This window comes from Hyposmocoma kahamanoa, unplaced genomic scaffold (assembly GCF_003589595.1).
Source record: "Hyposmocoma kahamanoa isolate Upper Pololo Valley unplaced genomic scaffold, ASM358959v1 93, whole genome shotgun sequence".
NCBI classification, from domain to species: domain Eukaryota; kingdom Metazoa; phylum Arthropoda; class Insecta; order Lepidoptera; family Cosmopterigidae; genus Hyposmocoma; species Hyposmocoma kahamanoa.
This window is the reverse complement of record NW_020654810.1, coordinates 20488479-20510641: the sequence shown is the minus strand read 5'-3', so window position 1 is coordinate 20510641 and position 22163 is coordinate 20488479. Positions and strand designations below refer to the sequence as shown.

Sequence of the window (22163 nt, the reverse complement as noted above, 5' to 3'; positions counted from 1 at the left end):
GAGTAATTTCACAAAAAATAATTGAATATCAATTCAATAAAAATTTAATTCATTAATTTTTATTTAGCTTTTGAAGCTCTTATATTTTAATTGTTATATTTTGTTCCACTGTTAAAATTGCGTACAAACGTAGAGTCGGAAGGACAAAGTCTTTTTCAGAAATGTGATTTTTGAGTGGTTTCATTAATTTCCATTCGTTGTACACTGAAGGGCCTCGAGATTAACAGAGCTGTGCTCTTCAGACCGGGTCACAAACTGAGTGAGATCCTATTGGACGCGCCACCACATTCACACGGCAATGTCTCTATTTTCTAACCGACTTTCAATAATTTCTGTACTAAAAAAACCGACCTCAAAAGTCATTCATCCCCCAGTTTGCCTCCCTTAGAGATGGAATATTTTCTTCAAATTGAAATGGGACCACTCCTGAGGTACCCTTTTTCCAACAAAAAAAGAATCATCAAAATCGGTCCAAAAATTTTCGTTATTATATTATATTTCGTTATTATTATAATCGGAGTTATCGCGTAACATTCCAAACCCACAAACCCTGTATCGTGCGTACCATGGACACATACACATACACAACCACAAATTACATCCAAACTCACGAGATAAATAAATGTAGGCCATACAAATATTTCTCCCGGCCCGGGAATTGATCCCGGGACCTCTGCGTGGCAGTCGAGCATGATGATCGTTCGGCCACGGAGTTCCGTTAACCGATTTCAATAAAACTTGGTTCATGGATGTAAATGAAAATAAAAGACAGCGAAAACGCATATGAGCAGCGATTTTTAACAGCGATGCAGTAGCAATGCAATCGCTAATCAGCAACTTCTACACACACGTGCGATTTTAAGCAGAGATACAAACATTTTTGAGGTCGATTTTGTTTTTTATTGAAAAGTCATTAGATTATTGTTTTGTTCTTTACGTCGTGTCATAGCGTGCTATAATAAATGTTTTTTCCTTAATTAAATTTGTTTCCCTATAAATTCTTTCGATTCGTTTTTTGGTCATATAACAAAAAGTCTTCGAGAATTCTCTGAGTCTTACCAATAGGTTTATATAAGACCATAATCTGGCGTCTCAACAATATGATTGACAATATTCTATTGGATGTAATACGATTGTGATCAGTTAATAATCTAGGTTAGTCAAGTGACCCTAATAGGACTTCCTGGCTTCTCGAGAACTCGACAGGACATTAAGGGAATGGTAATTTCCATTCGAAATACTTGTGTATTAAATACATATATATACAATGATGTCGATATTCAGTGGCAGAGCTATCAGATTTTGAAAGAATTTTTTTGTTGGTGTAGGTACGGAATGAATGTTATTTACTTGACTGCGTTCTTTGTATTCTCCTGTAATCTCTTTTTGGCTTGCTAAGCACTGTATATTGTTTCATGTAGGTGGAAATTCGTAAATGGCATTGGATTACTCATATTTAAGTTTACTATAATTGTATTATTTGTCCGTGAATTTTCCTAAAATGTATAAATAAATAAAATAAAATCATTTTTATTTAATACATGACAATTAGCTATCTACTTATGAACGAGAGTATAAAATTATTTATATCGTGATTTTTATGATATTAAGAGCTGGATGAATAAGTCGCCTGGTGTTAAGCTACAGCGCTTTTTTTATAAAAAATAAGTGCGCATTTGACCTCCATCTCACCTGATGGAAAGTGAGGATGAGGTCGAGGATGTAGCAGTTACAGTGCCACTCATAGCTTACAAAGACCTGACCTGCGTCCGTCACCCTGAGGTATAAGTTGACACGAACCTTGTGCCTGTAATTTCACCAGCACCCTTACCCTTCAAAATCAAAACACAGTAATCCTTACGTTGCTCCTTGGCGGCAGGAATAAGTAAGGCGGCAGTACTTCCCTGGACGAACTCTTTCACAAGAAGCTTTACTGCTACTAAAACAACTGCTACTCTGTTTTCTCAATTCCATAATTTACGAGATACAACAGTATTAGGTTTCATGTGCGATTTGTTACATCTCATAAGGACGCGTATCGTCTTCCGATTTCGCAACCGGGGATTATCGTGTCACATGCAATGGATTTTTTGAGTTTCTGATTCAGTCCTCAAAATCGTATTACTGTCTATTATCCACAAAATCGTAGTATTCTGCAATAAAGCGTTATTTTATTTAAGCACGAGTTCGCTCATGAACGTGCTCTAATAAGCATCCCTCCTTGCCTTCCAGTTTGGGCTACCAGTGTCCCCTTACCTACAATCCGACGGACTATTTCATCAAACTGCTGGCGTTGACTCCAGGCTCAGAGTCTGCCTCCCGCCAGGCCATCAAGCGCGTCTGCGACTGTTTCGCCGTCAGCGACGCCGCTAAAGAGTTAGACATGGAAATACACTTAGAATTTCATCTTATGGACCATGATAGCAAGGTGATCAAGATTTATATATACTTAGCGAATATGGAAGCTTTTTTTTCGATTTCGACTCTCGATTATATTACTATGATACTAAAGTGTATAATTGTACAAAATATAAGGGAACCAGAGTAACCCTAAGAATTGCAAAACTTAAATGGCAATAGGCAGGGCACATTACTCGCAAAACAGATGGCCGATGGGACCGAAAAGTTCTCGAGTGGCGACCGCGATCTGGTGGAGGCTGCGCAAAGCGGCGTAGGACAGGTCGTTGTGGTATTCTTTGGGGTAGGCCCATGTTCAGCAGTGGACGTCTTTTGGCTGATATGATGATGAGTGATGATGAAAAAATATATACACGAACTGAAATACATATGTAATTCTTTTTCTTTTACAGGAATCAAAAGAATGCTCGGATGATTTAAAAATGCCATTTTTCTTCACAAAAATCATGTGGTTGGTGTATCGACATTTTTTGGTCATTGTCCGAGATCCACGAGTGCAACTCTTGCGTATAATCCAGAAATTGGTAAGAATATACTTGTCTATGTATGCATTCGTCTATAATGGGGTTAATTATAAATAACTCGAAAAATTATGAATTAATGACAAACAGTAAACATAGAAGTGAACAAAGAACAAAGCCGTAGAGGCTTTGGGAACTGTTATCACATTTTTATCAATCAACATATGACACGGTTTAGCCTTCTTCTTGATGTGCCATCTCCTACCGGAGGTCGGCTACCATTAAGGCCATCTGTATTTTAGACAGAACTGCATGAAACACGGATAATGTGCTCAGGTTGAACCATGTCCGGAGATTGTTAAGCCACAAAGTACGCCTTTTTCCAGGTGGTCGCTTTCCTTGCAAAATTAGTCGGAGAAGGTCGTATTTAACATTACGCATTATATGACCAAAGTACTGTAGTATGCATTTTTGATAGTACTCAAGATCTTTAATTTCTTATTCACCATCTGCAATGCTCTTTCATTGGACACTATCCGTCCACGATATTTTTAAAAATCTTCTGTAGAATAACATTTCAAAGGCTTCTAAGGAGTTATTCTTAACTCAAAATATTTGAGTTAAGGTATACAAAGAACCGAAAACACGTAGCAACCTGCCAAACGCACCCTTGTGACTCAACTTTAGAAATGCGTTACGTGCTTGTTCTATACAACACTTGATCTCTACGTTATGATCACATGTGTCGTTACGATGCAGCCAAGATATTTGTAAGAATGGATCTTTTGTTGTAAGATGTTGTGATCTGCCAACTATCATGATCTTCGTCTTTTTTAAGTGTATGCTGAGACCGTAACTTGCACTAATGCTATCAATAGACCGAAGCAAATTCTGCAAATCATTCCAATTTGACGCCAGTAATATCGTATCGTCAGCATTTCGTATGTTGTTCAGCACGTGGCCATTTACTACGATGTCTTCCTCAGAGTTTTCTAAGGCTTCTGCAAATATTGCTTCCGCATACATATTAAATGGTACTGGTGACAGTATGCAACCTTGCCTAACTCCCCGCATGATGTCTACCCTACTGTCAGTGGTCTACTCGTACACGCGCTCTCTGCTGCCAATATACATAGATTCCTAATGAAATCCAAATCTTTGAAATCAAGTCATATGTTGCTGAGAACCTCAATAAGCTTGTCATGCAGCACTCTTTGTCCTATCTCCTTATGTAGGGCTTTGTACTTCATCATAAGCTAAAACTGAAGTATTTTGGCCACGTAATGAAGGGCAACACATACCGGATTCTTCAACTAATAATGCAGGGAAAGTACACGGAAAGCGTAGGTAGTTGAGGTAAAAAAAAAGGTAGTCGAGGTAGAAGGAAAACCTCGTGTTTGACGAACCTGAGAGACTGGTTCCATCTTAGCACGTGTTCCCTCTTCCGTGTGGCAGCTTCAAAAATGAGAAAAGCTATGATGGTCGCCAACTTTCGTAGCGGCACACTAAGAAAAAGAAGATTTCATAGCAGCATATTTCATCTCTCGTCTTTTAATCATAAGTTTGAGTAATAGGTTCGGTAACGGTTTAGTAATGGTTTCGAAAATCTTTGTCACAATTTTCAAAAAGCCGTAAAACCAAATTATAAGGACGCCAGTATAAGACGTTCCATTTAAGGAATCTATACAGGATGTTAAAAGAGCAATGGCCAACCTTTAAAGGGGTTGTGTAATATCGCTTATCAAACAGGATTGCTATAAAATTTTAATAGTAAAAGAAATTTTTTGAAAAGTCCTTTCTCCCAAAAGGGAATTACGATTAAGACCAACAAAGTTCATATTTCGATAATAAGATTATCATAATAAAATAATAATATTTAATCCGAAATTATAGGATTTCTCTAATACAGATAAACATAAATTTATTTCATTATGACGTAATCTTAATACGAATAAAGGAAGTTAAAAAGAAAAAATATAATTTTGAAATAAAACTACAAAAAGAAGTGCAAATAAAGTAAAGTAAGAATTTATTTTACTATAAATATATTTCCTTGTTCCCGCTTTCGAGGAAACAAATGTGTTTCAGCGCCTTTATAATTTTTATTTAGTTGTCCTTGTAGCTGTTGCTTGCTGGATGGCGTGCAGGCGTAGTTAAATACGTAATTCCATTGATTCTACGAATAATTCTGATAATATATAAATAAAACTGGTTCATTTTCTGGTAGAGGCGCTTTAGTCGTCCCGTTATTCGATATAATAAAAAATAGGAATCTTTTTTACAATGAGAAAAGCGTTTTTTGAGTTTTAAAAACCATTCAGGTATAAATTATACAGATAGCATAGCAAGTACCGATACTGCACCAAGGTTAGTGGTATCGGTTCCTGAAAATACCAATATTTCAAGCCCTGACTATATGTATATGTCAAGGGGGTTCCCCATTCATAAAGATATCGAGTAACCTATAGTTTTTATGAAGTAAATGGAGTGTTTCAAATCTTTTGAACGACTTTATTATATACAAATTAAATATAGTATCGTATCTGGGAAGAAAATTTTTTAGTAAGTACAAAAATTGTTCCTAATCTTACGTACCACTTTTTGCAAACTTAATTTGTATAATATGTTTCAGGCTATAGCTTTTACAGCAGGCTTGTGCTTTCTGGGCACAGCACGTTTGACTCAAGCCGGTATCCAAGACGTTCAAGGGGCTCTCTTCATCATCATAGCAGAAAACACCTTCAGCCCAATGTACTCTGTCCTCCACATGTTCCCTGAGGAATTTCCTTTATTCCACAGAGAATTGAAAGCTGGGTTGTACTCTACACCTATTTATTATATCGCTAGGATGATTGCGTTGGTAAGTTTAATAAATTATTTATCAAATACGCCTTATTGACAAGTTGGAAGACAACACATACACGTCATTGCAAACAAGAGTGTTATATATGTAAAATCGCGTGTGCATAAAACATTATGTGTACGCAAAAACAAAAAACAATAAAATGAAAAGAATTTAACTTAAAAAAAAATTAATAAAAGGTAATTTTCCGGAAAAATTGGAAAAAGTGAAAAATTGCACAAATATATTTTCGAAGGCTCATTTTATGTTCTACGTAGATAAATATCTTAGTTTTATTTAGCGTGAATTACAAAATAACCTTGTATATCTAAAAGCCAGATTTAAAACGATTTCACAACAGAAAAAAATCCTTTATAATGGCTCCATCGTTTTCATTCAGCAACTTCAACTTTTGACAGGTGTCAACGTCAAATGTGGAAAATAAAGGAAAAATATTAGAAAAATATCCGGAAAAATATTTCTTTTTCAGAAAAATATAATTGTTTCAAAATGAACATTTTTCCACTGAATAGTATGTTGCCAACTTGACTGCGCTATTTGTGGCCGCGTAAAGATCTTCTCTCGTACAGGAATTAGAGCACGAGGTCATACGAGCAAGTGCTGTATGAACTGTGCACATCTTGTGCGAAGGTGCGAAGTCGATTTGAGAATTCGATTAAAATCACATCCTGGTCATAATTGCTCTCGAAACCAGGTTGGGAGGTGTCCGTTTCCACAGCAGACTTAGTGCCACTTGAATAGTCACCTTTAACTGTACATCCCACTGCTGATAAGTTTTCTCCAAGTATTCCTAATTAGTCGACAAATGTGGTTCATGGGAAGATTCCTTATTACCTATTAACATGATAATTTTGTTTGTCATCTCTACTGTTCAGCTTCTACTACCTCCTGTATAAGAGTATCCGCTTACTCAAAGTACTATTTAATTCTGGGTATATTGATCGTGGTACCAAGTATCCACCATAAGGTGATGTCTTTATGAAAACTAACTCATTATTACGTTCATTTTCATCATTGATCCGATCCGTTGCTTCGCGAATAACATTGGTAAACATTTTCTCTAGATCGTCCCCGTTAACCATGCCATTAAGATGATCTATTAGATTAACGAAAAAAGGCGTATGTTCAAAAGGATACTGTTTCAAATTCGGTAACCGCAGCGACAAGATATGGGGACAATGATTTATTGAACCCAATCTTCTTGTCGGAAATAAGGTGTTATCCGAGGCAATATATATCACAGGTTTCTCTTTAAGAGTAGGACTCTTAAAATGCTGTATAATATACTCCTCAAATATTGTTTCTTCAATGTTGGGAGTGCATTTTCTAGGAATCACAACCACTGCCAATGCTCCATATGGTGTAAAATCGCGTCTGAAATATTCTTCACAGCGGCGGTATATAATTTCCGCTGTGTTAAAAATCATTTCAACTTCGAATCGAAATTTTTCAAAAGTTTCCTTTAACCTCCAGACTGTAACGTTTATTTCCGGTGTGAAATCATTAGTTATTATCAACATGGCGTTGAGTATGTAGTGGTCTAATTGGTATGTGTACCTGAATCTGTCGGGTCTGTTGTTTCGAGTCACATCATTGGAACTATTTGTTTCATTTCTGTTAACGTCGTTGTCACTTGAACTGTTTTCATTCATTATTTCTCTTTTTAATCACTGTTGTTTCTGATTTCATCAACTACTCTAACCAATATTACATGCTCTAACCAATGTAAATTTGTTAAAAGGTATAAATGTCTGATTGCAACAATTTTCACTACTGTAATGACATTCCTGTTCATTCGAAGCACAGATAATTTTCGATAAATTGATAAATAGCGTAAACACGACGATAAAAGGAATACACAGATTCTTTCTTCTGATTCGGTGATAAAACAGAATCTTGAAGAAAAAACTTTAGTAATTTCAAATATAATGCAAGATATAATTATTGATAACATATCTAAGTGCTTACCTTAAATTATGTTATAAATTACAATCGATTAACGTGAATATAAAAAATACTGTTATAAGCTTGTGTGAATAAACAAATACGAATTAATAATATTAAATATTGTTTTAATTTATTTAAAAAACTTTATCCTTAGACAGAACTTCAATATGGCGAATAGAAATTTGAGGTCAATTATATTATTCATTTTTTTTATTTTATTTTTATTTATCTATTGTTGCAGTTCCCAGGGCTTATAGTTGAACCAACCCTCTTCACGTTGGTGGTGTACTGGATAGCTGGTCTCCGAAGCACGCTGTACGCCTTCAGTTTCACAGTCTTCATTGCCATCATGGTGCTTAACGTGGCAATCGCCTGTGGTAAGTTGTATGAACTTAAACGCAAATCGCCTGTGGTAAGTTCATACTTAACACGTTTACTGTCTTTGTTACCCAAACCTGGGATGACAAAAATAATATATTCTTCCACGGGTAGTTCTTTATGCTCAAAGTGGCAGTAGAGCTTTTTATGAAAGAGTTCGTCCAGGGAAGTACTGCTACATTACCTATTTCTGCCGCGAAACAGTAATGAGAGCATTACTGCGTTCCTGTTTTGAGGGGTAAGGGTGCTGGTCATATTATGGGCAAATAGGACTTGTCAACTTATGTCTCAGGGTAACAGGCGCAGTGGAAATGTCCTTCAGATCTTTGCGATTTGAAGTTCTGAGTGGCATTGCAATTGTTATAGCCAGTCGTGTCGTTTACCACCAGGTGCACGCCTTGTTCGTCCCGTTATTTGGTATGATAAAAACATATAATTTTTATTGCAGGGTGCTTTTTCTCATGCGCTTTTGGATCCATGCCCATCGCTATCGCCTACCTCGTACCCTTTGACTACTCTCTCATGATGACTTCCGGTCTTTTCGTCAAGTTGAGGTAATATGATCTTATATGGCAGTGGTTACAAATTATCCAGATTGTTTAATACTCTTCTATATTTCACTCAAATCAATGCATCCAGTTTGCGGCGATCAGTTCTAAGTATCTAGTTGAAATTCAAATTAATATTGTTACCTATTTAGAATAGCCTATCCCAAATGCCCGAAATCGAGGGTAAACACTATTTACAACTAAAAATTTGTACTTATGTCGAATTTTGTTCAAATGTAATGATATTATCACAGAATGTTTATTTGCTTGCACACAATATTTTGCCTTCCTATTAATTTGAAAATTGCATTCAAATTACTGATACAAAAAATCGTTAGATCATACCGACCCATCTAATTATCGACCTATCGCAATCACCTCCATACTCTGTAAGACTATGGAGCGCGTATTGAACAGTCGTCTCCTTGGATACCTCGAAGATAACGATCTCCTCAGTGATCGACAGTATAGTTTTCGCCATGGTCGATCTACTGGGGATCTTCTTGCGTATGCCATACATATAAAGAGCGAGTTTGCCGTGTCTCTCGACATATCAAAGGCCTTTGATAGGGTTTGGCATGATAGCCTGTTAAACAAGCTTCCAGCTTACGGAATTCCTGTTGGCTTTTGCACATGGATAGACGATTTTCTGAAGGATAGGTCAATCCGTGTAGTTGTAGATGGTTACTCGTCTGCTCATCATGGTATAAATGCCGGTGTACCTCAGGGAACTGTCCTCTCCGCCACTCTATTCTTGCTGTATATCAACGACCTGCTGCTGATGCCAGGTATCTTTGGGTACGCAGACGACAGCACAGTGGTAGAGAGTTATGTGCCAGACGCCCGAGACAACAGCGAAGAGATCCGGTGTAAGCGAGAGGCGATGGTCACCCGGTTGAACCTGAGTCTGAAAGCTGCTTCCGACTGGGGAGATGCTAACAGGGTCAGGTTTAATGCGGCTAGAACACAGGCGTGTCTTTTCTCATCAAAACGGAGTCCCCTACACCTTACTCCGACTTTCCGAGGTGTATCCGTGCCGATAAGGGACCACCTTGAGCTACTTGGTCTGGACTTATCATCCAACCTCAACTTTGGGCGATACATCGAGTGCTTGGCAAAAACTGCTGCCAGAAAACTAGGCATACTTTTCAAGGTCAGGCGGTACTTCACACCTGAACAGCTTTTACATCTGTATAAAGCACAAGTTCGATCCTGTATGGAGTACTGCTGCCACCTTTGGGACGGCTCTGCCCAATACCAGTTAGCTGCCTTGGACTCGGTGGAGCGTAAAGCAAAGAGACTTATTAACAATAATCCTCTTGTGGAGTCGAAGCTCCAAAATCTCGATCATCGCAGAAAAGTAGCTTGCTTGTCGGTTTTCTATCGGATACATTTCGGGGAGTGTGCGCAGGAACTTTTCAATTTGGTTCCGCCCTCACTGTTCCTCCTTCGGTCGACTAGAAGGTCCGGAGCACTCCATTCTTATGTCGTTGATATTCCACCTATTCGCACTAAGCGCTTTGCTTACTCCTTTCTGATGCGTACGGCAAAGGAATGGAATGCTCTACTCTCTGTATTTCCCGAAAAGTACAATTTGGGGCTATTCAAGGCTAGAGTGAGTAGGCATTTTTTAGGCAAAAGCGTCCCATCGTCGGCGTCGGTCACATCGTCGCTTAGCGTCAGGTGAGATTGTGACCAAGCGTGTGTCTATTATATATTAAAAAAAAAAGATCTTATACACTTGAATCGATTTTCACAAAAATAGAATCGTACCTAATGCATTCCTAGTAGTAAGTGAGAGTCCACACAATTTCAAGGTGGGTATTGTGAGGAGTTGCTTCTCTTTCGTCTAAAAAAACTTTTAACCAACCATAGCAACTTCCGTATTATTGCGTATAATGGTTTACGCCTACGAAATTGGGTAGAATGGGTTAAAACCCGGGCGGATTGAATGGGCTTTAACCCACTGCCCATCTCTGGTTGCAACTGACCGTCACGCGCAGATGTGATTACGGAAGCGACTGCACGGCACGCGGTCTGTTTTAAGATTTATGTTTATACTATTAGATTTACATTTATGACAGACTTGTGAGATTGTCCGGTCGTTTTGTATTATGGCTGAAGAAAGAGTAAAAAACAAAAGCCAACGGCTACTAGTTCTTCTTTCTTATTTTTAAGTATAGATTGATTTTTTGCAGTTCGATACCAAAATACGTATCCTGGATCCGGCATTTATCCTGGTTAATGTACTCCAATGAAGCAATGAGCATTATACAGTGGGATGGTGTACAGAATATCAGTAAGTAATAATATATTAATAAGCTTAGTACCTACTTATTTAATCTAGCTAGGTCCGTAAAATAATACTGTGCTGTGTTGGTTGCAACGCTAATGTATTGTATGTAGTTATGTTAGTGTTGGGTATGGCAGAAGAAAAATGAGAATAGAGAAAATGCGTTTAAATGAGATCCCACAGAAGAATATCTGGTGTGCGGCTGTGTGACAGAGTGAAGAACATGTGATCCGTGAACAATGTGGTTTGAAAGAGGATATAGTGACAAAAATAGAAAAGGGTATGCTGAGGTGGTTTGGGCACATGGAGCGGATGAATGAATGTAAATTAACGAAAGAAATATATATAGTGATATATTGGAAGAGGATGGCCACGAAGAACATTCCCAGATCAAATTGAGACTGTTCTTAAAAGGCTGGAGTACGTAGTGAAGAGATTGACGAATGTAAGTCAAGCAAGAGAGGTTTGTAAAGATCATAAACTAAATAAAATATTAAACTAAGCACGGTATCATTTTCCTATTTCGTATATAACCCCCTAATCACATGAATATAATAAAATTAAATACGAATTACGTGGGACAAATTATGTGTTGTGTAGAAAATTTTATCTCTCCTAATTAAGCATAAAGAATGTATGGACCAGTTTAGTTCATAGAAAATATTAACCTCTCTCCTAAAAAGCATTTTGTACATTATTTTTAACAAACTTCAAAAAAGGAGGAGGTTCTCAATTCGGCTGTACGTTCTTTGTTTTTTTTTTGTATGTATGTTATGCGATAACTTCGGCGACTTGTGAACCGATTTTGATGTGTTTTTTTTATTGGAAAGAGGGTACTTCAGAAGTGGTGCCAATAAGAAAATATTCTATTCATTTGATTGTCTTTGGACGTCGGTTTTTAGTGCTCTACACTGAGATTATTATGATATAGACATGAGCGCGGCCACGCTTTTCCTCGATTCAGCTCGATCAGGCGCTCCGATCGTACGCACGCGCACGCTTCCGTATGGTATATGTGAAAATGGCGACGCCAGAAAATTACTTTCTAAGATAAAACTTTTTTTTGTAAAATGTAAATTCGCATTTGACCTTCATCTCCCCTGATGGAAAGTGACGATGAGGTCGACGATGAATGAATGCCTATACACTTTTGCCATGAAAAGGCCCAAGTAATAACGATCAAGGAACAAGTCTACACAGGCAGGGAATTCCACTCCATAGCCGTTCGCCATATAAATATGGAAGCGTAACGCTTCGTGCGAATCTTTGGAATATCCACAACATAGAGGTGCAACCCAAGTCTACGCTTAGTCCCCTGGTGATAGAAAGGGGAAAGCGGAATTAAATCGTGTAATTCCATCGCACACTCTCAGTGATATATATCTTGTAAAATACCGATAAGCTGGCAAGTTTACGGCAGTGTTCAAGGCTCTGCAGCTTCGCTTCCAGTAATTCCGAGCCACTAATCTACTTGGCACGGTTGTCAATTGAATCAAAGGTGGCCAGTTGATATATAACAGAGCCATCCTAAAGGTGGCAACAGTACTCCATGCACGACCGGACTTGTGCTTAGTACAGATGAAGCAACTGTCCCTATCTACCGACCCGAGATGTCCCTATCTACCGACCCGAGAGATAGGGTTTTCCAGAGAGACTACGGACTCGACGGCAAGACCAGCGTACAGCGGGCGTCTGTGTCAAGCCCTCCTTTGTCGAGACGCACCTCTGGCGGACCCGGACTTGGGTATGGACTCGCTGGGGCTTGTGGCTAGCTGCAGAGACGGGCATGTTTATCTGCCCCGGTTTTGCATGTGTCCGGGGCGTGTATCTCGTGAGCAGCTAGCGCGTCTTAGTAGCGGTCTAGTTGTGGGCTTGTATGCGAGGAGACGCGCGGGGTACGTAAGTTGCCCTTTAAGTTGGATGCTATGTCCGGACATTGTCGAAGACACTGCGACTGGCATCTCCGGCACTAGCCCGGAGAGCTAGTAGAGCCAGCTCCAGCCGCTTAGGTTATTGAGAACTGGAGAGACGTCAATTTTCGACGTCGGGAAGTGAGCGTGCCTTACAGCTCCGCCACCAATGAGGAGATTTTGGTAGTGGACTCAGAGTCGACGGCTTAACGGTGGCAACTTCTAGTTGTACAAAGCGCAACGGGAAGTGAGCGCGCCCACAGCTCCGGTACCTATTTGAAAAATAGGGAGGTTACTGTATGTGTACCCGGGGCGGCTCACCCGAGGCACTAGCCTCTCGAAGAACCGGATGAAGTCAAGTGACAGAGGTCTGTAAGAACCCTGTACACTGGCTGATCTGGGGTCAGAAACTGAACTAGTAAGGTTCCTGTGCGCGCACAGGTTATAGTGTCCTTCTCGTGTGCCCCAAAGGTAGGTAGGGAGGGTCACTATAATCAAAACTAACGTAGAAAGATATGGTGCTTGTCCCGGTGTGAAGTAACGCCTCTCCCTGGATAGGATCCCAAGCTTCCTTGCTGAATGTTTCAAATCGGCCATGGATTCAATGTATCTGCCGAAGTACAAATTGGACGACGAAAAGTCGGAGTCAGCTCAAAGGGACTCCGTTTTGTGGTGAATAAATACGCCTGCGTTTTGGTAACGTTAAATTTGGCATCGCCCCAATCGGATACTGCTTTGAGTGTCAAATCCAAACGGCTAACCATGGACTCTCGACAAGACTGGATTTCCTGTCCACTGACCCTTGCATTGGTCAAATACCTATCTACAACTGTGTTATCATCAGCATACGCAAAGGTACCTGGATTTAATATATCATTGATATGCAGCAGAAAGAGAGTTGCAGACAGTACGGAACCCTAAGGAATCTATCGCCATATGTTCGGAAGAGTAGCCTTCTAAGACCACTCGAATCGAACGTTCGCTCAAGAAATCCGAGATCTAATTGCAAAGGTCAGTGGGAAGCCCATAAGAGGGAAGCTTACTTAAAAGGTTTTCGTGTCAGACCCTGTCAAAGGCTTTAGAAATATCCAAAGACACTGCAATTGCTTCACCTTGCTTTTCTATAGCCTCGCTCCATATGCGACAGGCATACACAAGAAGATCCCCAGTAGATCGTCCTCGTCGGAATCCGTACTGGCGATCACTGAGGAGGTCGTTGTCTTCAAGGTACGACATTAGACGGTTGTTGAGTACACGCTCCATTGTCTTGCAGAGTATGGAAATGACTGAGATAGGTCTATAGTTGACAGAGTCAGCTCTGTTTCCCTTTTTCGGCACAGGTTGCACGTTTGCAAGCACAGTTACGTAGGACTAGTGCTGGAAATCCATCTGGCCCGCTAGCTTTATTCACGTCTAGATTCCGCAGAGTTCTTCTAAGTCCCTCTTTTTGGCGTATGCAAATTGGCGCCATAGTGCAGCCAGTCTGAGGTAAGATTAGATCCGGACGCGAACTCTTTGCAAAGAGTGAGGCAAAAAGATTTGCCTTGTCATTTGCAGTATAGGCCCCAGCAGAGGTGACATAGAGAGGCGACAAAAAAAAGTTTGTGACTTTATATTTAAAGATATTTTGTTTAAAATAATTTGTCAATTTTTGGCGTCGCCATTTTCACTACGCATACACAACATGGAAGCGTGCGCGTGCATACAATCGGAGCGTCTGATCGAACTGATAAAAAATTTATTACTATAGAAAATACGATATTTTATTCTTTATTTGAAAAAGTATTTGTATAACGGTTTTTGTAAAGACAAACAGCGATATACCGATATACGCCGCCGACGACACTTTTTTGTCGGCGCGCCGCCGCCGGTTGCTCTATTATCGGCGCTGATGTCTATTATGATATCAAGTGACGAACAAGTTGCGGCTGGTGCTAAGCGACACGCCTATTCATAACAGTTGCAGTGCCACTCAGAGCTTTAAATCGCAAAAATCTGAGGGAAGAGCTACCGTGTCCGTCACCCTGTGACGTAAGTAGATAAGTCCTATGTGCCTGTAATTTGACCAGTACCCTTACTTACCCTTCAAGACCGCAGCAATGCTCACATACTACACACATCACAGATGCGGCCTTGTGATTTCTTCTAGTAACCACTATGAGTATTGTACCACACAAAATTGACAAATATTTTACAGTCACTGTAAAACTCATGATATAAGCACTATGGTCTTAAAACATAATTTGGACTGGTTATTATGCAAATTAACTTATCGGATTACAGACACTTAGGTTGAAATCTTTACTTATAAGATTACGGTACTTTAGTATGTTGCCCAACTCAAGCGACTAATTCCACACGTTAAAATGCCGTCACTAAACAAAAAGTTTTGGAAAAACTTTTGAAACATGAACTTTAATTATTTTGAAAACAATGTTCAATTTGAGAAAGAAAAGTATGTGATGCTATTTTTTCGAATTGAAAATCTGTATATTTGTTTTTTTTTTCAAAACAAACCAACGTTTCGAGCCCTTCAGGTCTCATGGTCAAGACCGAGCCCGAAATTTAGATTCAGAAAATTGTTTCTCAAATGTGGATTCAATACAAGGTATATTTGAATAGGAATTATTGAACTTTCCGAAAGATAATACAAAATTTTGTTTGTTTAGAAAAGCCTGTTGACAATTCGAAACAAGGGTTTGTTTGTAAAGAAAAAAGCGCGAGAACGTACTTAGGTATGAACTTGATATTGAAAAAGCGAAATTTTCGTTTAGTAACAGCAACGTTGGTTTCAAAGTACGAAATACAAAATTATTGCTTTTCTATTTTATAGATATTTATATAGATATATTATTATACGATATTTGTTAATAGATCGTTATACTCATTCCATTGTAATATTTCACTTTTTCTCAAAGTTACTCTTATGTACTTGCGGACAGCACTATCAACGACTAAAACGCACCTCTAAAATCTAATACATATTACAAAAGAGCAATTTAAAATTAAAAATGTCATACAATCGGTTACTAAGTAACACTAATAATATTTCCTGCACTGTTTTTTTTTTTAGCCCATCTGTATCCGTTGTTTATGTAAAAAATCAGGTAGTGCGGTGCTGGGGTGCACTCCACCAGGGTATTCCCTACGATACGGGTCTAGCAGGTAAAAGGAACAAAAGAAGTTTTTCTAAATTAATTGTTTAGTTTCATTCATTCGAAAGGTGTTTAATCTGATCACTGATAATGGAGAACTATTGCTTGGTTTTGTCTGTTGTCCTAACACAAAAAGAGGGGGTTCTAAGTACGAAGCCTTTACCACAGGTATAGACACGTAAACGTGATTATGTCTGCTGTGGCATCGTATCTCCCGAACAGACGGAATAATCTTACGGCGTTTTTTATTGACAAATTTAATTGAAATAGTTCTTAACTATGTTAGATGAACACCTGTTCTGCAGGGCTAGCACAATAGGGCGCGACTTGCGCGAAAGCGACACAGAGCGCATGATTTCTATGCGAGAATAGCAATATGTCACGCTTTATGTCGCTCTCGCTCATAGACACAGAACGCGTGATTACTATGCGAGAATAGCAGTATCTCGCGCTTTGTGTCGCTCTCGCTCACAGACACAGAGCGCGTGATTTCTATGCGAGAATAGCAGTATCTCGCGCTTTATGCCGCTTTCGCTCATAAACACAGAACGCGTGATTTATTTGCGAGAATAGCATTATCCTCGCGCTTTATGTCGCTTTCGCTCATAAATATAGAGCGCGTCGTATCTGTGCGAGAATAGCAACAGATATATCGCACTTTATGTCGCTTAAGTCGCGCTTTATCGTGCTAGCCCTGCAGAGGCTTAAAGAGCGGCACTTTTATCAATTAATGTAGAACTCTCATTCATAAAATATATTTGTTTCATTTGTTTTCATTTATTTATTATTGCTTCATGTACATACAATTGATCTTAAAATCTATCACAGCGACAGTACATGAACTCTATTGAGGCAGTGCAATTTATAAATTTAAAAAATAAATTAAATTTGTACGAACCATTCGACATTAATATTTGGACAACATAATCAAGAATTTTATTTTTATTTTTATTTTTTATTTTCATTAACATCCTAAAATAGTCATTAATAATTGAAATCTATGTCTATTTATCATTCAAAATTCATTTCCTGAGTAATAACATTTTTCAATTAGGATTTTGTTAGTTCAATAAACGTGAATAATTTATCCTTTTGTTCCTCTTTAATGCGCAGAGGTATTAGATTATATATTTTAACAGCTCTTTAGTAGGAGCTATTTCTAAATAATTCCAATCTAGGTTTCGAAAGTACCAATACTTTTATTCGATCTTTGTATTCATAACCTTAACAAGACTAGTCGAGTTATTTCACAAAAAATCTTAATAAATAAGTAAGAAAAATGTTTGTGTACTCAAATGTCAGAGCCGGCTTTACCTATGCGGGCGTGCGGAGCACACGTGCGCAGGGTTTTGGGGGCCGTCCAGCGCCGCTCGCGACGCCTTTAAAAAGCCTACGTCCTTCGCAGCGCAAGCGAAGTAAACGGGATATTGCTTCCCAACATCATTTATAATTGCACCATTTGCACCCGATTTTCAGATCACGGGATAAATATAAACTGTAAGTATTCAATTTGAATCGCGTGCCTACTAGAGGGTGCCAGATTGTTGAATGCACCCGGGCGCTAGAAGGACTGGCGCCGGCGCTGACAAATATGAAAAAAATAAATATTTATTATTTATTGACCATTGGCTAAGAAGCCGTCAGTTTAAAAAGATAATAAATAATTAAGAAACTCTAATAAACACACGTAATACATACCTACTTAAACTAAAAATATATACTTGTAAAACCTGTCACAATAATTTACGTTTTTATTTAAAAAAAATCGACCTCAGAAGTTCGGTTACTTACATCTATTTGCTAAGTTTTAATGACATCGGTTGCTGGAAAGTGCGCGAAACCGGATTCATCCCTTGGTTTGCAATTCTTAAAGGTGGAATATTTTCTTCAAATTTAAATGGAGCCAATACTGAGGTACCCTCTGTCCAAAAAAAGAACCATCAAAATCGGTTCACAAAATTGGAGTAATCGCCTATATAACTAATACCCAAAAAAGTGTTTTTATCGGTTAAAGCCCGCCATGGAAAAAAAATATATAATTATAATTACTGTTCATTTATTAAGCATTGACTTCTGAAAGTAACAAATAATTAGGAAACTCAAAACGTAATATACTTATAAATTAAAAAATAATTAGTGCAAAAACTGTAACTACAAACATCTGCCATTTTTTTCTTCAAAAAAAAAGTTACTACACTGTGGTAAGGAATCGACATTCCGCCTCGTATACTAATGAATACCTTTTTATGTTATTAAACTAATTTTTTATTAGAATTTAGTTCTCAGTCAGGATTGAATATAGGCATAGACTCCTTTAATTGTTAACCTGCGTATAAATTGTGAGCTTATGACTAACGTTCATTTAAATTTAAATTTATTACATTTATTCCATTTAAATCTTTTTTTTTCAGCTTGCGCAACAGAACAAATACCCTGCATAAGCACAGGAGACGAAGTATTGAACCAGTATGACTTCCAGATCAGCCATCTTTGGACTGACGTCATCGCTCTCGTTGTTTTGTACTTGGCATTCCACCTTTTGGCACTTATTGCTCTGCAGTATAGAACAAGGAGAAAATAAAACGGTTTTGTTGATAAATATAAATGTAATGTTGTAAATTTATTATAGAAATTAAAGAAAACCGAAGGTTCAGAGTTGGATAACACTTGTTGATAATGTTTAATAGCCTCTTGGGGCGGGTACGTCCCTTTTTAAGCGGTCTATTAACAAATCCTGAAAAAGGGGCAAGCCTTGCTATTATTGGCATCATTTTGGGAAAATGTTATTGAAATGAGATTAATTACGTATTTCAGAATATTCAGAAAATTTCAATTACCTATGAGCTTATAAGAAACCAGGCTGGTTCCATTTATATTATTTTTTATTTATGTCAACAAAATTTAAAGGTTCTTAAAATTCTTCGGAATTCTTATTTCTAAACTACAAAGAATTACTTCTGCTAATAAACATTTACTGCACTTTAAAACGGATACAGCTACGCGCATAGACAAAAGGATGGGTACGCGATACACGTAACCCCCCTTTTTGCAAAATATACCCGCATTTTCTATGCGTGCATTCACTACAACGTACCACGTCATTCATCTAAAAAATTGCGATTTGTTTTTAAATTTGCATTTTTATTTTTATATTGATTGCAATCAATATTATGATGTTTTACTATCAGGATATTTTTGGGAAATTAGTTCACTAATTTGCTACATTAATTATTACTAATTCAATTTTATTTAATTTTTTATTTGTTTATTATACATTGATTATAATTATAAAGCAATTAACTTAAAAAGTTAACAAAGAATAAAAAACTCAAAATTAACATTTTGTTTTGTAGCTTAAACTAAAAACTAAATAATCTTTGGTTTTTTGTTTTCTTGTAGTTAAACCTCGCGTGGAGCGCATGGATTTTTTTTTAATTATTGCTGGCCATACAAAGTCCTTCAGCCGAAAACAAACGTTTTATTATATTTCTGTAAATATGGCCACCACAAAGAGGATAGGCAATTTGAGGCGGCGCGGCGCGCGGCGTGCTTGGATTGACTCGGGATTCCTTAGAACGGGTATTTTAGTTCGAGATTCGTATAATTTCGCTTTTTAATCTTCGATTAAGGCACAATAGCACTATCCTATTCCACTTTAAACTAGATTTCACAAAATAATTGAAAGTCAAAATAAAAACGACACTTTTCCCTCCAAAAGGCCCAGAGCGAATCCCGCGCATGGACCAGGCGTGGTGATGCCAACTTGAAATTATTTGGGCAGATTATTTGTTTTCTATTTTTCGTGCGGTAATTATTTGGTATTGCGATAAAACAAAGATATTCTTCTTTATACCAATTTCGTGATATGATTAGTTATGAGGTTTCAGGTATTTGAAAATAACTGTGTGGCAACATTGACATTGAACAACAGATACATTATATTTCTGAACGAACTGTCGTTAGTCGAAATAATTGATTATAGCTTATACTATACCTACTCTACTTGTGTCATATCTATATCATGTTACTTCTATGCAAGATTTTTAATTTTATGTCGGTTATGAGATTTATTTGAATGTCTTTCGAAGCATGATTGAAATGTATTTTATTTTATCACGATGTACATAAAAATGCCGTGCTTTTTAATTTTTATTATTTTGTCTTTTCCTAGTGATAAAGATTTATTTTGTAGTATAAGTTAGTTTGTAAAAAAACAAATCAACATACAAACTGACCATTCATAAAAATTTACAGAATATCGCGCACTGAGAATTATAACGTACATATGCTAAAAACTTTTTTTTTTTATTTCTAACGCCATCTTGGATTTGGGAGTACGAACTTTGCAATGCAAAAACCCCAGTTTACGTTGTCTATCTAGATCTCGTTAGATGACATAGTGACGTTATGCTATCGACATTTTTTGGTAGTGACAAAGATCGCTGGTTGTCAAACAATTTACAAGTAACTCCCTGAAGGATATCGTCATTTTTGGATAGTGTCGTTTTGCACTAAGACTAATATAGTACAGGATTGCTGAGCTACGCAGATTACGCGGGATATATAGAAAACATTCACTAAAATTATCCTTTTATTTTCGAAGTTTAAAATTAAATTTCATGATATAATTTGTTTTAATGAATTCTTTATGACGATATTGCATAATAAGAAATGTTAATTTACATGACAAGCTTACCTACTTCCTAAAAAAATCCTTTATTGTATTGTCATAGGTGAAAATTTATATAATACTTCTAAATGTAGGTCCTCTTTTATTGTTGCTGAAAACCGCATTCATAAATCTTTGTTAAGTAAGAAATTGCAATAATCACAATTTTCAGAACTTCAATTGCTCATTACTCAAAATCTAATATTTTGCATCGTGTCACTATCATTCTCAGTTTGCGATATAATTATTTAATAGTAGCCTGAAAAAATGTTACTCCCTCTCAAAAGGCCATAGAACACATGAAAATGAACACAGATAATTCTATTATAAAATAATATTACATAATGTACGTTGCTGTTTTACTGTTGTTACGATGCGTTAACGCCATCTGTGGTACCAACACATAACTTATGTGTAGATCAAAACATCCTACTGCAGCGTCTAGGGGAAAAAGTTCAACCTTACATCAGTAGATGACGCGACTATCGTTTATGTTTTTCTACCTGACCGGCACGGTACGCAATGCTGGGCGCAAGCGTAGTTCGAACCCGGCCGCCATATTCGTCGTGTCAGACGGAGTGCAGTGTGCGGCTGTGTCATGTTTTATCGTAAACTGCATACAACTTATGACATCGAGACATCAATGGTGCTTACTTTATTTAGCGAATACAACGAATATGCGATTTGATCGAATCTTAAATGGATACTCGCGTCGTTTTTGCCGAAACAAACGTGTAACGAACTGTGCATTCGTGTTTTTATGATAACAATGTTTTAACAGTAAATCCTCGGTCGTGTATTGCTTTAGTAAATTGGTTAATCCCATATGGTAACTGGTGCAACTTGGTATTGTTATGCAATTTAACATAGCCGTGACCTTCTATCGTGACCGTGCTTTTTGAGGTTAAAATGCAGCTTGGATTTTGAGCGGCTGCGCCGAGCCATCAGGTTAGTAAGACGTTCAGTTATTTTATCTGCTCAGATAACACTAAGAGTTTATTTTATCATGCCCTATATTCGGCTTGTTTACACCTAATTGGTGTTATTTAAATTTCGATTGCGTTCGACACGCACTTTAATTTGAAAAACATCTACTGTTATTTTAATATAGAATGACAATGACAACAACGGAAAGACCATTTATTTGAAAACAGAAACCGTTCCAAATTCGAATATCTTTCTTAGTAGGTAGGTATTATACATTGTCGGAAGGCATTGTTGCTTTTCTGCCGACATCGGTATGTCGATATCGTTCACATCTGGCCTGGGCCAAGTGCGTGTCGAAAGGGCGGCAAAGTTAGTATTTTTATACAGAACATATGACGTGTAGTTGTGGCCAGAATTCTGAATATGCAGCAATTATGGTGACGAGTCGGTTGCCGGGGTCGGTTGCCGCTAGTGGGCCCGAGTGCGTCAGACTCGCCGGGTGCGCGGGAAGCGAGAATGCAACCTCACTACAGGATTACAAAGGGACTAAAACAGCTTCAATAGGAAGCGTGGTTTTAGTTTGCTTATCCAAAA

The 22163-nt window shown here is 37.8% G+C and overlaps 2 protein-coding genes across 8 annotated transcripts in view; both read left to right on the top strand.

Annotated features, from left to right (window-relative positions):
• Nucleotides 1-19068, top strand: part of LOC113237106 (protein scarlet) — a 28906-nt gene extending 9838 nt beyond the window's left edge. Inside the window, exons 8-14 of the mRNA XM_026473372.1 lie at nt 2233-2428; nt 2811-2942; nt 5512-5739; nt 7931-8066; nt 8516-8621; nt 10814-10914; nt 18385-19068. Of these exons, the coding sequence (XP_026329157.1) occupies nt 2233-2428; nt 2811-2942; nt 5512-5739; nt 7931-8066; nt 8516-8621; nt 10814-10914; nt 18385-18554 (1069 nt within the window). The 3' untranslated portion in view covers nt 18555-19068. The remainder of the gene's footprint in view (nt 1-2232; nt 2429-2810; nt 2943-5511; nt 5740-7930; nt 8067-8515; nt 8622-10813; nt 10915-18384) is intronic.
• Nucleotides 19069-21191: 2123 nt separating this feature from the next.
• LOC113237110 (rho GTPase-activating protein 21-B) overlaps nt 21192-22163 on the top strand; it is a 580603-nt gene continuing 579631 nt past the window's right edge. For all 7 annotated transcript variants that reach the window (XM_026473389.1, XM_026473384.1, XM_026473388.1 and 4 more), the window contains exon 1: nt 21192-21590. The gene's annotated coding sequence lies outside the window, so the exon portion shown is untranslated. The remainder of the gene's footprint in view (nt 21591-22163) is intronic.